General features: G+C 43.9%; 3 protein-coding genes across 6 annotated transcripts in view; all 3 read right to left on the minus strand.

Annotated features, from left to right (window-relative positions):
• Positions 1 to 9,504, minus strand: part of LOC310837610 (uncharacterized protein) — a 45,197-nt gene extending 35,693 nt beyond the window's left edge. The window contains exon 1 of the mRNA XM_083724474.1: positions 9,460 to 9,504. The gene's annotated coding sequence lies outside the window, so the exon portion shown is untranslated. The remainder of the gene's footprint in view (positions 1 to 9,459) is intronic.
• Positions 1 to 10,334, minus strand: part of LOC310837516 (uncharacterized protein) — a 26,068-nt gene extending 15,734 nt beyond the window's left edge. The window contains exon 1 of the mRNA XM_083724221.1: positions 10,223 to 10,334. The gene's annotated coding sequence lies outside the window, so the exon portion shown is untranslated. The remainder of the gene's footprint in view (positions 1 to 10,222) is intronic.
• LOC310837933 (uncharacterized protein) lies at positions 2,288 to 15,122 on the minus strand. 4 transcript variants are annotated; one of them, XM_083725180.1, is made up of 2 exons: positions 15,083 to 15,104; positions 2,288 to 3,683 (listed from the first exon to the last, which is right to left on the minus strand). In XM_083725180.1, the coding sequence occupies exon 2, from the start codon at positions 3,355 to 3,357 to the stop codon at positions 2,509 to 2,511; it is 849 nt and encodes a 282-aa protein (XP_083581306.1). In that variant the 5' UTR covers positions 3,358 to 3,683; positions 15,083 to 15,104; the 3' UTR covers positions 2,288 to 2,508. The 4 variants fall into 4 exon arrangements, 3 of the variants coding, with proteins under 3 accessions (XP_083581306.1, XP_083581304.1, XP_083581305.1); XM_083725178.1 differs by lacking the exon at positions 15,083 to 15,104 and adding an exon at positions 6,545 to 6,683; XM_083725179.1 differs by lacking the exon at positions 15,083 to 15,104 and adding an exon at positions 4,771 to 5,250.
• Between the last annotated feature and the right edge of the window lie 546 nt (positions 15,123 to 15,668).

Below are 15,668 nucleotides of genomic sequence, written 5' to 3' on the forward strand. Positions count from 1 at the left end.
CCTTGGAGGAACCTTGAGGTGCGGAATGACAACCCCAAAAGGAGCTTAGGTTCCTGGCCAATGGGGAAAGGAACATAATATTGCATCTTTTAAGAGGAGTCCAGGCATTGCCTCCAAGGTCCAGGGACTGATCCGCCCTGGCTTCCTCCTTCTCGGAGGTCTCTCCTGGAGAAGGGGTCCCAGGTCTCCATGGGGGGAACGGGGAGAAGCGTCCCTGAGGCCTGCGTTCGAGGCCATTGCTACGCCTTTTATGCCCCAGCCACCTTCCCTCTGGTGTTTATGTGAGATCTTGATATGGGATCATATACAAATCCTCCCCTTTAGGGATTCCTGCTCCTTCCTTGCCCAGGGAAGCAGCCTCACTAGCATGTAGGGGGGAGGGGGGCACATTGATACACCAGCAATATTTCAATTTCGAGAAACATGTCTATACATGTGTGCGTACAACAGTTGTGACCACGCTGCCCACCAGTTAGCTGTTGGCGTTTGACAAGAGTAGGTGTGTTTTTAGTGCAGCCAAATGAAAAATTATGAGAAATGTAAAAGAGCTCCAACGCTGTTTTAAATCCTTAAGATTTAAAAAGACCAAAGGTAAGTTATTCCACTCAGTAATCAGGATTACACGTGATTTTTAAATAAATTCAGTGGTTTTATTAATAAATGTTAGATTTTTAAAAATCTCCGTTGGGGCACTTTGATACACTAAGACATGGGGCACATTGATACGTATAGAAGTGCCCTGCTAGTGTACAATTATTGATGTTCCCAATCCTGAAAATATAAATGTTGGAGATTTCCTACTCATTAAATTTGGAAAGAAAAATACTGTTGTTTACTAGAAGAGCCACTGTGGTGTACTGGTTAAGAGCGCTAGACACATAATCTGGGGAACCAGGTTTGCGTCTCCGCTCTTCCACATGCAGCTGCTGGGTGACCTTGGGCTAGTCACACTTCTTTGAAGTCTCTCAGCCCCAATCACCTCACAGAGTGCTTGTTGTGGGGGAGGAAAGGAAGGGAGAATGTTAGTCGCTTTGAGACTCCTTCGGGTAATAAAGCGGGATATCAAATCCAAACTCTTCTTCTACGTGGCCAAAATCATTTCTAAATATAATACGACCGATTTTCAAGTGTCATATCTCAGGGAAAAACCAGGATCTTGTATGTTGTTTTGCAGTTGCCAAAACCAAATTTATCAAAGGGCTCATCTTCCTGGTAATTAGAGTTGTTTGACAGTGGACTGGTCTCCCTCTGGAGTTTGTGGTCTCTCGTTCACTGGCGGTTTTTAAGAAGAGGTTGGATGGCCATCTCAGGGAATCTTGAAATGAGATTCAGGTGTTGCAGAGGGTTGGACTGGATGACCCCAGGGTACTTGCAACTCTTATAGGGACGCGGATGGCGCTGTAGTCTAAACCCTCTTGGGCTTGCTGATCGGAAGGTTGGCGTTTCAAATCCCCACGATGGGGTGAGCTCCCATTGCTCTGTCCCAGCTCCTGCCAACCTAGCAGTTCGAAAGCACACCAGTGCAAGTAGATAAATAGGTACCACAGCAGTGGGAAAGGTAAACGGTGTTTCTGTGCGCTCTGGCACTCATCATGGTCCTCCGTATGCCAGTAGCGGTTTAGTCATGCTATCCACACGACTCGGAAAGCTGTGTGTGGACAAACGACAGCTCCCTCAGCCTGAAAGCGAGATGAGCGCTGTAACACAGTCTCCTTTGACTTAAACGTCCAGAGGTCCTTTACATTTTACTTTTACTTGCAACTCTAGAATTCTACTGCAAGAAGATCAAACCTCTCCATTCTGAAGGAAATCAGCCCTGAGTGCTCATTGGAAGGTCAGATCGTGAAGCTGAGGCTCCAGTACTTGGGCCACCTCAGGAGAAGAGAAGACTCCCTGGAAAAGACCCTGATGTTGGGAAAGATGGAGGGCACAAGGAGAAGGGGACGACAGAGGATGAGATGGTTGGACAGTGTTCTCAAAGCTGCTAGCATGAGTCTGACCAAAGTGCGGGAGGCAGTGGAAGACAGGAGTGCCTGGCGTGCTCTGGTCCATGGGGTCACGAAGAGTCGGACACGACTAAACAACTAAAGAACAACAACGCTTGATGTTTTATCAGGTTTTCAATATGTTGGGAGCTGCCCAGCGTATCTGTGGAACACCAGCCAGATGGGGAGGGTACAAGTAATAAATTATTATTTTTTTTAAAAAAATCTTCCAGTAGCACCTTAAAGACCAACTAAGTTTATTCATGCATGGTATCTGAAGTAGTGTACATGCACACGAAAGCTCATACCAATAGCAAACTTTTTAATTTTGTTTCGATTATGACAGATCAACATGGCTACCTACCTATATCTGTTGTTATTATTGTTTCTTCTTTAAACATTCCAAGCACTGTTAGGGTTTCTCCCCTGTATGAATTATTTGATGGGAAGTAAGACTATCCCTCCGACTGAAGCTCTTTTTACATTCCAAGCATTGATAGGGTTTCTCCCCTGTATGAATTCTTCAATGAGAAGCGAGTTTTCCCCTCTCACGAAAGCTCTTTCCACATTCCAAGCATTGATAGGGTTTCTCACCTGTATGAATTCTTCGATGAGAAGCGAGTTTTCCCCCCTCACGAAAGCTCTTTCCACATTCCTGGCACTGATAGGGTTTCTCACCTGTATGAATTATTTGATGGGAAGTGAGAGAGTTGCTCCGACTAAAGCTCTTTCCACATTCGAAGCATTTATATGGTCTCTGACCTGTATGAATTCTTTGATGGGAAGTGAGATTGGCCCTCTGAGTGAAGCTCTTTCCACACTCATAGCACTGAAAAGGTTTTTCCCCGGTATGAATTCTTCGATGGGAAGTGAGACTCTTCCTCTGACTGAAGCACTTTCTGCATTGCAAACACTGATAGGCTTTCTCCCCTGTATGAATTCTTCGATGGGAAGTGAGTTTTCCACTCTCACTAAAGCTCTTTCCACATTTCAAGCACTGATAGGGTTTTTCCCCTGTATGAAATCTTTGATGGGTTGTCAGAATCCTACTATGGCTGAAGCTCTTTCTACATTCCAAGCACTGGTATGGTTTCTCCCCTGTATGAATTCTTTGATGGAACGTGAAAGAGACTCTGTGACTGAATTTCTTTCTGCATTCCAAGCAGTGATAGGGTTTCTCCCCTGTATGAATTCTTTGATGGGAAGTGAGAGATATGTTGTGACTGAAGCTCTTTCCACATTCCAAGCACTGATAGGGTTTCTCCCCTGTATGAATTCTATGATGGGAAGTTAGAGTATCCTTCCGACTGAAGCTCTTTCCACATTCCAAGCATTGATAGGGTTTCTGATCTGTATGAGTTTTTTGATGCATCAGGAGATGGGCCCTTTGGGTGAAGCTCTTTCTACATTTCAAGCATTGATAGGGTTTCTCCCCTGTATGAATTCTTCGATGGGAAGTGAGAGTATGCTTCCGACTGAAGCTCTTTCCACATTCCAAGCACTGATGCAATTTCTCACCACTGTGAGTTCTTTCGTGTGAAGTAAGGCTATCCCTCTTAATGAAGCTCTTTCTTTGATGGGAGGTGGACTGGGAGCTCTGACAGATGTTCTCTCCATACCCTGAATATTAACTTGACTTCTCCGCTATGTGGATTCTGTTGTGGTCCCCTTTGTTCTTCCCCTCCAATTCATCACCATCTGCAATTAAGAGAGAAGCTAATTGGAGCCCCAGGAAGATTATTCCCCAGATTATTGAACGATGTTAATGAATTAAAAAATTCCTTCCAGTAGCACCTTAGAGACCAATTAAGTTTGTTATTGGTATGAGCTTTCGTGTGCATGCACACTTCTTCAGACACACTGAAACAGAAGTCACTAGAGCCTTATATATAGTGAGAAGGTGGGGAGGGGTATTTCTCAGAAGGATGCTGGGAATGGTTGATTGTCTGATAGGTGTGGTAAACCTGTTGATGACTGCAATTGGTCTTACATGAAAAAGCAAGGGGTGAGATGGGTAAAACAGCTTTATCATGTATAATGAGATAAGAATCCAATGTCTCTATTCAGACCAGGTCTCTCCAGGGTTTTAAGTTTGGTAATAAGTTGTAATTCAGCAACTTCTCTTTCCAGTCTATTTCTGAAATTCTTTTGTAATAAGACAGCTACTTGAGATCTTGTATAGAATGTCCTGGGAGATTGAAGTGTTCTCCTACTAGTTTCTCTATCTTGTGATTCCTGATATCAGATTTATGTCCATTTATCCTTTGGCGTAGGGTTTGGCCTGTTTGTCCAATATAGAGAGCTGAAGGGCACTGTTGGCATTTGATGGCATACACAATGTTAGAAGAAGAGCAATTAAATAGTCCTCAGATGGTATGTATCACAGGTACAAGAGAGGTTTAAGTGGATAGGAATTTAGGAAATGTTGTTAGAAATCTGCCATGAAGATGTTGGCATACTGTGGGGCCATCCGGGGGCCCATTGCTGTGCCGCTGATCTGGAGGAACAGGTCATCACCAAATTTGAAGTTGCTGTGGGTAATGACCAAATGGCAGAGTTTGGTAGCAAAGTCCGCTGTGATTTTATCTAAAATGGTGTTCCTTATAGCTTGTAAACCATCGTGTGGGATGTTGGTATACAGAGATTCCACATCCATAGTGGCTACTATAGTATTGTTAGGTAGATTATTCAAATCTGTGGTGTCACATACGTAGCTGGGAGCACTGATGGCATATGGTTTCAGGACAGAGTCCATATAATCGGAAACACCCACATGTGCCAATACCTGAGATGATGGGGCGTCCTGGATTTCCTGGTTTGTGTATTTTAGGTAGAAGATAGAAAGTTCCTGTTCAAGTTTTTGCTGGTGTGTTTGTGAGGATCTGTTCTTAGATGTGTGGAGGTAGCTCCTCAACAATCTTGCTCAGTTCTTTGTTATATTCTTTTGTGGGGTCTGAGTCCAATTTTATGTAAAAGGTGGTACTAGAAAGTTGTCTGTGAGCCTCCTGGATGTAATCAGTTTTGTTCATGATGACGACGACAGCTCCACCCTTGTCCGCCTCTTTAGTTATAATGTCTGGGTTGTTCCTGAGATTATCGATGGCTCTCCTTTCAGCATGGTTTAGATTTTGTTGTAAGCGATGGTGTTTTCTGGTCACATCTGTTTGGATTCTGTGGCAGAAGCCCAGTGCAAAAATCCTGAGGATCCATGTGGCTCTGTGCTTTGTAACCACGTTTTTGCACCATTATGGCCCCACGAACCAGTGATTTTTGTGGTTCAGGCTGTAGCCATGGACATGCTATGTGATCTGATGGTGAATTTGGGGTGACCTAATATAAAAATCCTGAGGATCCATAGACTTTTACCTCCCCCCTCCCAGGCAGCCTCCTTTATCGCTAGCGTCCCTTATCTCCCTCCTGACCCCTTACCAATCAGCTGCTTCCTTTCAACACTCCCTTCCCTCGTTTGCCTTAGTGTCTTTTCCTTAGATGGAGCAGTTCTTTGCTCCTCCCTTTCTTCTAATTACTCTCCTCATTGCTTTAGTCTTCCTGTCTCCTCTCCTTGCAAGTTTGCTGTCTTTATCTCCCTCCTCCCGGGCAGCCTTCTTTATTGCTAGCATCCCTTATCTCGCTCCCAATCGCTTGCCAATCAGCGGCTTTGTTTCAACACCCACTTCCCTCTTTCAAAAAAAGGGGGGGAGCATGATCTGCGTTTTGCCCCTGGGCAATTCGGCTCCAAGGACCACGCATTCGCCCCATAAGACACACAGACGTTTCCCCTTACTTTTTAGGAAGAAAAAGGTGTGTCTTATGGAGCAAGAAATACAGTAATTAAAATACATTCTAGAATCAATTCAGAATGAAATTAATGGCAACCATTGGGTTAGAGTTCTATGAAGATTACAGAAGGAGAGAAGGGGTCAGACTGTCCATGATCCCAGGATTCTCCTCCTTTACTTCCTTAGGCAGAACTCTTTGGTCAGGATCCATTAACGTCCATGCCTTGTCTGTGAAACCTACACCCCATCAGCAGTTGCCTCAATCTGATTGGTCTAAATATAAATTTATACATAAATCACTTTCTTCAGTTTGAACCCCTGTCCTGTGTTCGTGAGGAGACCAACTCCGTATTATTTCATTGGTAACAGAAGAGGAAAAAAGAGCCGCCACTTGCGGCCCGTGGGACATAGATTGCTGACCCCTGGTCTACATATTTGCATCATTTAGTGGTCCTATGATCTGTGTTTTTAAAAGCAAATAACAGCTAGTCCAAAAAGAAAAGAAAAAGGCAACACACGGAGGACGCAGGATCAGGATTCAGTTCCAGAGATGTGTGAGGATAAGCCTGATCCATGGACTATACGACTGTATTCCTAGCTCAAAATGCCTGCAGATTACAAAGGCGCAGGCAGGCAGGCAGGTGGAGGAGCCCAATAAACTGCTCTCCTTCTCCATCTCCATCTGCCTGCCTGCCTCACCCGACCCCCAAGCTGAGCAAGCCCTGATACCTCTCTGGCTCCCTCCATCAAGGTCCCCATTTTCACTCCCCTGGAACTTACCAGATCTCTCGGAGGTCCCCGGGAGGGAACGCTCAGAGGTTGTGAGGAGGGATGCAGGAGACAACCTGACCAGGTCAACCGTCCATCTTCCCCCTTCCATCCTCGCTAGGTTTGCAGGATCCGTCTCCTTCATCCTTCCTTTTTTTTTTAATAAAATTTTTATTATATTTTCAGTTTACAGAAAAGAAAGAAAAGGATAAAAAAGAAAAATAATCCAACTTTCAGAATACATTTTTAAGTTGTTAACTGAACTTCCCCACATCTCCCTCACCCTGCGTTCTTTACAATAAAACATATCAGCAAATTATTACCTTGTTTCATGTCTTATTTATATCTTTCAAAATATTTTACTTCTAAATTTAAAGTACCTTTTGTCAAATATTTATACCTTAAAATAATACATATAATAGCTTTAAATTTCAACTTTTTCGTACTTATAACTTAATTTTCTGTTTTCTCAATCTAGTTGCAGGAGCTAAATTTTCCAAGTCATTGGTCCTCTGGTCCCAAGGGTGTAGGTGCCGGTATAGGTGTAGGTAGTGGTGGTGGCCAGGCTCCTGTTGTCCCTTTCTGTAGATCCTCTTCGTAGTCGTTCAAAAACTTTTGTTGGTCTTCTGCTGTTCTGATTTTGACTTTCTTTCCTTTAAAATTAAAAGATAGTCCTTGAGGAAACTCCCACCTATAAGGAATTGAGTTGCCTCTCAATAATTTTGCAAGTTCTGTATACGTCGCTCTAAGATCCAAAAGCTGTTTGGGTATGTCTCTGTAAATTTCAGCTCTGTTGCCCTGGATGACAAGCGATTTTCCAAAATTAAGGCCTAATATTTTATCTCTCTCTTGCTTAGATCTTAAAATGATCAAACAGTCTCTGGGTTTATCCTTTCTCGTCACTCTTCCCAATCTGAAAGCAGTCACAATTTTAAAATCCTTATCCTCTTCAATACCCCAGAACTTTGAAAATTCTGATGTCAAATAACCAATCAAATCTTCCTGTTCAAGTTCTGGAATAGCTCTAAGTCTAAGATTGCTTTCCCGATTTCTCAGTTCAGTCATCAACCAATAGGCCTGCTGTTCACTAATCTGTTTATGCAACGGCTTCACCTCCACCTTTAATGCCTCAACTTTCAAGTTGGCTTCCTCTGCTTTTTGTTTGGCTTCCTCAGCCAGTTTGTGGTTCTCTGCTGTTACTTCTTGAAGATTCCCAATTGCTTGTGTATGTTGAGCCACCTGGTCAGTCAATTTATTTATTGAGGATGTGGCTTGATCAATTTTAGTCGAATGTTCATCCGCCTTTTTATTTAAAATTGCCAGTTGTTCTAAAATCTGATTTAGAACTTTTTCAGATCCTCCTGAAGCCATATCCCCTGTGGATGTCTGCTCAACCGCCCCTTTTTGTATTTCTAGAACAGCTGGGACAGATGATCTGCGTGGTTGGGAAGTCAAAGTTGTTTGTACCAATTGTTTTGCCTTTATTTTAGCCAACCTTGTTTTCCCTGCGTCACTCATTCCAATCCTGTCTGTGTATCAAGGTCAGACTGTATGTGTTCCCATGAGAGAGACAGTTCCAAAGTATAAACAACCAGGCAACAGAGGATCAAAACAAGATGTAGTTCCCAGAGAATTATAAATCCCAAGTCCTCTAGGGGGAGTAATAAAGTTCAACCAAAGGAAAGAAGTTTTTCCTTCTTTGCAGTCCCAGCAATCCAAAAAAGAAACAACTGAAGTTCTAAAAAGACTTTTAGTTTCTTTTTAGCATTGAGCTTTTCCCAACTTAAAACAAAGTCTCAGAGAAGGTGCAAGAAACAGTTTCCCTATTTCTTCTATGATGTAACGTTTGCATGCAACACTTTCAACATTAAAGACAGTATCAGCAGTTTGGCAGTTTGACAGTTCTTCTTTACCCTGGCAGCCCACAGATTGGTTTCTTCAATTATTTATAAATCCCAAAGGAAGAAGGAAGATCCAATCAGAAAATCAGCATAGATACTCCACAGTTGACTCTTTTAATCCCTGCCAAAAGTTCAATTGTCTGCACGATAATCCAATCTTTTTTATGATTCTTTCACAGCGCTTCCCGCTTGTCAAGACTTTACTTTGATCTCTTTAGCACGGTCGGGAGACGGACTTCCTGGTTACGTCTCCCGTTTTCAGCCAAATTAACATATTTTAGTCCCGATAATTTTTAAGTCCTTACTCACAGGTTGTAGTTGCAAATCTGATGTTCCAAGAAGAAAGGTCGGCGCTCATCAGCAGCGGCCGCGCGGCTTTGCTTCCCGCAGAAAGAGCGATGAACTCACAGCACCGCTCCCCCTTTCACGTTCTGGAGCCCCTTACGGGGTTCCTTCTTCGTTTCTGGGGGGGCTTCTGGCGCCCGCCGAGTCCTACGGCCACGAGCTCACTCTGCCCGTGGTTTTTCTGAGTGGGTCGCCGCTATGCCACAGCGAGCGACCCTTTCCTGCGGAGCCCCTCTTCAGAGCGCGAAGAGGACCGCCATTGCTGTTTCGCACCGCCTCCGGAAGTCCCGTCTCCTTCATCCTTCCTGAGGAGTCAAGGAGCCAAAACAAGCTGTGGGGTCCTGGGAGAGAGGAAGAAGCAACGGGAGCCTCAGAGGCCCTGCAGGGATTCTCCTGCCCTAGATATTCTCCTGCCCCTGGAGAAGCCCAAACGGGGCAGCCCCTTCCCAAGAGAAGCCCCATTTCTAAACATCTCCAGTGATTCCAATTTCCTCTGTATACTCCTCACCCCACTTCGTAAGGCTGGCATGGTCTGCACAGTAGTGACCTGAGAGTAGATCCTATTGAACTCAGTGGGGATAACTGACAGAACTTGGTGCAAAAACCAGTCACCATCCTGTCCCCAAGCCTGAAAACTGCAACCCCAGAGCATGTGCAGAAAAAAAGCAGAGTAGATATTACATGTAGGTGCCCCCATGCTAGGTGCTTTGTGTGGAGAGTCCTGCTGACACGCTTTAGAAGCCTCTCATTGCAAGCCAGGCAGATGTTCTGGCCACATTTAATAACAACAACAACAACTTATTATTTATATCCCGCCTCTGTCAGGGCTTGCATGGGGACCAAATCTTTTGGGAAGTTTTTCATCTCCAATTGGTAGGAAAGAAGGTTCAGTAACCTGCTGTTAGTGGGGGGGGGGTGGCTTTTCAGCCCATAAATCTAACTCACGGTGTTATATCTAGTGGGCTGGATCTGGAGCACAAAGGGTCAGGTTTTGCTTGCATGAGGCCTTCTGCTCCTTCTCCAAACTTATCAGTCAGGAACATAAGAGGTCAAATCTGGAGAGTATTTCATTCTGGGCGTCTTGTGGCAGAGCACAGAAGGATTGTAATAAATTCTTTTCAGTTCTGTCAATAAGGTCATTTCCCAGATTCCTCAAGTACAAGGACCCTGGGATGTCTTAGTTATCGGGGCCTGGTAGGGACCCCAGGATCTCCTGCAATGCTCTTACAAAGTTTTGGTAGAAGAATATTCCCAGATAAAACAAGAGATACCCCCCCCACACACACACATCGATGGTTTTCCATTCAAGGAAAGTTGTGGGTGTGTTAAAATCTCAAATGCTGTAGCTGGCGTTATTGGGCTCTCTCAATATTGCAGAGGTTTGTCCTACAGAGATCTGTATGGAATTTCAAAACTGATCTGATGATCCAGCAGGTAGCCTTACCAGAGAGTCCAGGATCCCACACTTCACCCCCTTGAATTCCTTCTGCAGAGCTCTCTGGTCAGGATCCAGCAACGCCCAGTCCTTGTGTGTGAAACAAAAAGCTACGTCTTCAAAACATGTTGTTGTTTGTTGTTTAGTCATTTAGTCGTGTCCGACTCTTCGTGACCCCATGGACCAGAGAACGCCAGGCACCTCTGTCCTCCACTGCCTCCCGCAGTTTGCTCAAACTCATGCTGGTAACCTCGAAAACACTATCCAACCATCTCGTCCTCTGCCGTCCCCTTCTCCTTGTGCCCTCCATCTTTCCCAACATCAGGGTCTTCTCCAGGGAGTCTTCTCTTCTCATGAGGTGGCCAAAGTACTGGAGCCTCAGCTTCACAATCTGTCCTTCCAGTGAGCACTCAGGGTTGATTTCCTTCAGTATGGAGAGGTTTGATCTTCTTGCAGTCCATGGGACTCTCAAGAGTCTCCTCCAGCACCATAATTCAAAAGCATCAATTCTTCGGCGATCAGCCTTCTTTATGGTCCAGCTCTCACTTCCATACATCACTACTGGGAAAACCATAGCTTTAACTATACGAACCTTTGTTGGCAAGGTGATGTCTCTACTTCTCAAGATGCTGTCTAGGCCTGTCATTGCCCTTCTCCCAAGAAGCAGGCGTCTTTTAATTTCGTGGCTGCTGTCACCATCTGCAGTGATCATGGAGCCCAAGAAAGTAAAATCTCTCACTACCTCCATTTCTTCCCCTTCTATTTGCCAGGAGGTGATGGGACCAGTGGCCATGATCTTCAAAACATACTGGACCCTAAGAGAGAAAGGGAGAATGAAGACCATCTTCTACACATTGCTCCGTTCTTTTCTGCCTCTTAATAGCTGCACTGTTTATTTTTTTATATATATATAAATATTTATTGAAGGTTTTTTTTAATTACCATACAAATGAAAGAGAAACAAAATAACACATATCATAACATATTTTCTTAGCTTCTTTGGACTCCCTCACATCTCCCGCTCCTGCGTTCCTAATTTATAAATATCTCACCAGCAATTTATCTCCTTATTTCCATTCTTGTTATCTATTTTTCCAATATTTTATCTCTATTTTTAGATATCGTTTATTCAAACCTGAGAAATTTAAATTTAGCCTAATAATTATCCAAAGTTTGTCTTTTCTTCAATTTAACTTATCTTCATATTTCACTTCATCTAGCTTAATGGTGCCAAGTTATTTATAATCTAGCATCCTTCTTAACATTCATACAATTTACAATGCTTCTGTAGGTAAGTCTTGAATTCCTTCCAGTCTTCTTCTGCCGTCTCCTCTCCCAGGTATCGGATTCTGCCAGTCATCTCGGCCAGTTCCATATAGTCTATCAGTTGCATCTGCCATTCTTCCAGTGTGGGTAAATCTTGGGTTTTCCAATGCTTGGCAACGAGTATCCTTGCTGCTGTTGTTGCATACATAAAAAATGTTCGGTCCTTCTTTAACACCCTCTGGCCAACAATACCCAGAAGGAAGGCCTCTGGTTTATTGGGAAGGTATACTTAAATACCTTTTTCAGCTCATTATATATCATTTCCCAGAAAGCCTTCACTCTAGGGCAGGTCCACCAGAGGTGAAAGAAAGTTCCTTCGTTTTCTTTACATTTCCAACACTTATTATCAGACAAGTGGTATATTTTTGCAAGTTTGACTGGGGTCATGTACCATCTATATATCATTTTCATAACATTTTCTATCAAAGCATTACATGCAGTGAAATTCAGCCCAACGGTCCACAACCTTTCCCAGTCTTCAAACATGATATTATACCCAATGTCCTGTACCCACTTTATCATAGCCGATTTGACCGTTTCATCTTGTGTGTTCCATTTTAACAGCAAGTTATACATTCTTGAAAGTACCTTAGTCTTAGGCTCTAACAATTCTGTTTCCAACTTCGATTTTTCCACCTGGAATCCTAACTTTTTATCAAGTTTAAAGACTTCTTTAATCTGAGCGTAATGTAACCAATCTCGCACTTTGTCTTTCATTTTTTCCATACTCTGCAATTTCCAATTATCTCCATCTTTTTCTATTATTTCCCAATACTTCGGCCATTCGGCCTCCATATTGAGTCTTTTGCGGGCCTTAGCTTCCAATGGTGAAAGCCACCTTGGAGTTTTATTTTCCAATAAGTCTTTGTATTTTGTCCAGACATTAAACACTGCTTTTCTGACAATATGGTTCTTGAAAACCTTGTTAATCTTAACCTTGTCATACCACAAATATGCATGCCAACCAAAAGCATTGTTAAAACCTTCCAAATCCAGTACATCAGTGTTTTCGAGAAGCAGCCAATCTTTTAGCCAGCAGAAAGATGCAAAGCCCCCTCTTTCTTTCGCATCAGTTAATATCTTAAACTTAATTCTGGGCTTTTTGCCCTGCCAGACAAATTTGGAAATATCTCTCTGCCACTTCCCAAAGCACTCCGTTTTGTCCACAATCTGTAAAGTTTGAAACAGAAACAACATTTTTGGCAATACATTCATCTTTATAGCAGCAATCCGGCCTAACAAGGAAAGTTTCAGTCTTGACCAACTTTCTAAATCTCTCTTAATTTCTGACCAGCATTTCTAATAATTATCCTTAAATAAGCTCAAATTTTTTGCTGTTATGTTCACCCCTAGGTATTTTACCTTTTTAACCACGTTTAACTCTGTCTCTTTCTGAAACCTTTCTGACTCTGTAGCTGTTAGGTTTTTTCCCAGTACCTTGGTTTTTTGCTTGTTTAATTTAAATCCCGCCACCCGACCAAACTCTTGAATCAATTGTAATACCCTTTTCGTGCTAGATTCTGGCTCCTGTAAGGTCAAAACCAGGTCATCTGCAAAGGCTTTAAGTTTGTACTGTTTCGCTCCGACCTGAATTCCTTCAACCAACCGGTCTCCTCTAATCATGTTCAAGAGCACCTCCAGGACTGAAATAAATAACAGGGGAGAGATAGGGCAACACTGTCGTGTTCCTTTTTCAATATTGAACTCTTCTGTCACCACATTATTATTATTAACTATCAATTTAGCCTTTTGTTCTGAATAGATTGCATCTATCCCATTTTCAAAACCCCTTCCCACTCCCATCCCTTCCAAATTTTTCTTCATAAATTTCCAAGAAATATTATCAAAGGCCTTCTCTGCATCTATAAAAATTAACACAGCTTTTGTATTGATATTTGTTTGTAGAAGTTCCAAGATATCAATAATGTTCCTTGTGTTAGCAAACAAATGTCTGCCTGGGAGAAAGCCTGCCTGGTCCTTATGAATTACTTCATTTAAAACTTTTTTAAGTCTATTTGCTAAAATGTCTGCAAATATTTTGTAATCCACATTTAAAAGGGAGATGGGACGGTAGTTCTTGAGTTGTGTCTTTTCCGTTTCCAATTTAGGTATCAATGTGATGAAAGCTTCTTTCCACGATTCCGGCGCCTTCTTCCCCTCCATAATTTCGTTGCCAACCTCCATCAATGGATGTATCAAATAGTCTTTCAGTGTCTTATAGTACTTGGCAGTGAACCCGTCTGGCCCTGGAGATTTGCCCAGTTGCATATTCTGAATGGCTTGTTCAATCTCTTGTCGTGTTATTTTGCAGTTCAGGATTGATCTATTTTCCTGTGATAGTTTTGGTAATCCATTCTTTATCAAAAATTGCTCTATTTCAACCTCATTTTAATAGCTGCACTGTTTAAATTCTATTCTTTTCCTGCATGCTTATTTCAACATTGTAATGGAACAATTTTAATGATGGGTATTAATCTTTGTGAGAGCTGGACCATAAAAAAGGCTGATCGCCAAAGAATTGATGCTTTTGAATTCTGGTGCTGGAGGAGACTTTTGAGAGTCCCATGGACTGCAAGAAGATCCAACCTATCCATTCTTAAGGAAATCAGCCCTGAGTGCTCATTGGAAGGACAGATCCTGAAGCTGAGGCTCCAATACTTTGGCCACCTCATGAGAAGAGAAGACTCCCTGGAAAAGACCCTAATGTTGGGAAAGATGGAGGGCACAAGGAGAAGGGGACGACAGAGGACAAGATGGTTGGATAGTGTTCTCGAAGAGACCAGCATGCGTCTGACCAAACTGCGGGAGGCAGTGGAAGACAGGAGTGCCTGGTGTGCTCTGGTCCAGGGGGTCACGAAGAGTCAGGCACGACTAAACAATTAGTCTTTGTGTAAATGGGGGAATTCCACATTGTAATAATTTTATGATTATGATTATACAGCACGCATCTTCACATAATTCTTCAAAGTGTTCCCAATTTTCCAGATGGGAGGACGTCCTCTCTCAGCATCTGGTGGGGTGGACTCCCCCCCCCCAACATCCTCAAGCCAACTTCAAGGGGCATCAGGAGGGAGAGGAGAGGGAAAGCCCCATTGTGCATTGTGAGGGGGTGGGAATGGTTGGTTGGCCTTCATCTGTCTTGGGAGACCATGGAAGAGAGTGCCTTTGGGAGTGAGATCCAGCTGTTGGAAGGTAACAGCGCCAGCTGTTGGTGGAGAGAGGACAGGGGAGAGACATGTGTTGTTGCATCTGGGATAGAGGAAGTGGTCCGGTTGTGCCGCTGCAGATGCAGAAGGGCTTTTCTTCTCCCTGTGCTCAAAGCCCCCTCCCCAAAAATGAAGGCAGCATCTGGATCCCAAGGAAGAACAGAGCTGCAGACCTCCTGCGAACTTGCCCCCTCCCAGGCTTGGCAGAGAGGACAAAGATGACCCTCTGCTCCCTGACTTGGGGGTCTCACCCCACCCTGCATGATCTGAGCAGGGACCCCCATGCCCCCTCCCTGCACCCCTGGGACCCCTGAGGGGAAAGAGAGAGGGGACTCACCGAGGAAGCTTTTGCAAAGGAGAGAAAACAAAGCAACCTCAGCTTGCAGGAAGGGATGTGGGAGGGAAGGATTTGGCATGGAGGAACTTGACCTCCGCTTCACTTCCTGTCCTCTCTAGGAATCCAGCTCTGCTCCTTTTAACCCTTGGCAAGCTGAGGGCACAGACACCACCCCTCCCTCTTCTCAGCCTACACTTTTCCTGTTTCTGCGCCTGCACTTATGGGCTCCCCTTCCTCCCTCCCTCCCCCCTCTGCCCAAGGAGCCCAAATCTCCATCTCTGCGCTTGTCTTCGGTGGCTGAATGATGGATGCCAACTGCTTGTCGTAGCTACCCAGACCATAGCTGTCAACTTTCAGATTTGGAAATAAGGCATCAGCAGCCTCACCTGTCCCGGGGACAGTCTACGGGATTTCTAACAATCCGGGATAGCAGCAGGAAAGGGCGCTGGAATAAGGGAATTTCCCGCAAAAAAAGGGAAGGTTCAGCTATGACCTGGACCGGCAGCTGAGTGCACACCTAATGGTCAGGGGTCCCTTTACCTTTACATGGGGGAGGGCGGTTTACACCCGGACCAGCTTGCTTTGT

The sequence above is a fragment of the Podarcis gaigeae genome, assembly GCF_964106915.1.
Source record: "Podarcis gaigeae genome assembly, chromosome: 2".
Classification (NCBI taxonomy): domain Eukaryota; kingdom Metazoa; phylum Chordata; class Lepidosauria; order Squamata; family Lacertidae; genus Podarcis; species Podarcis gaigeae.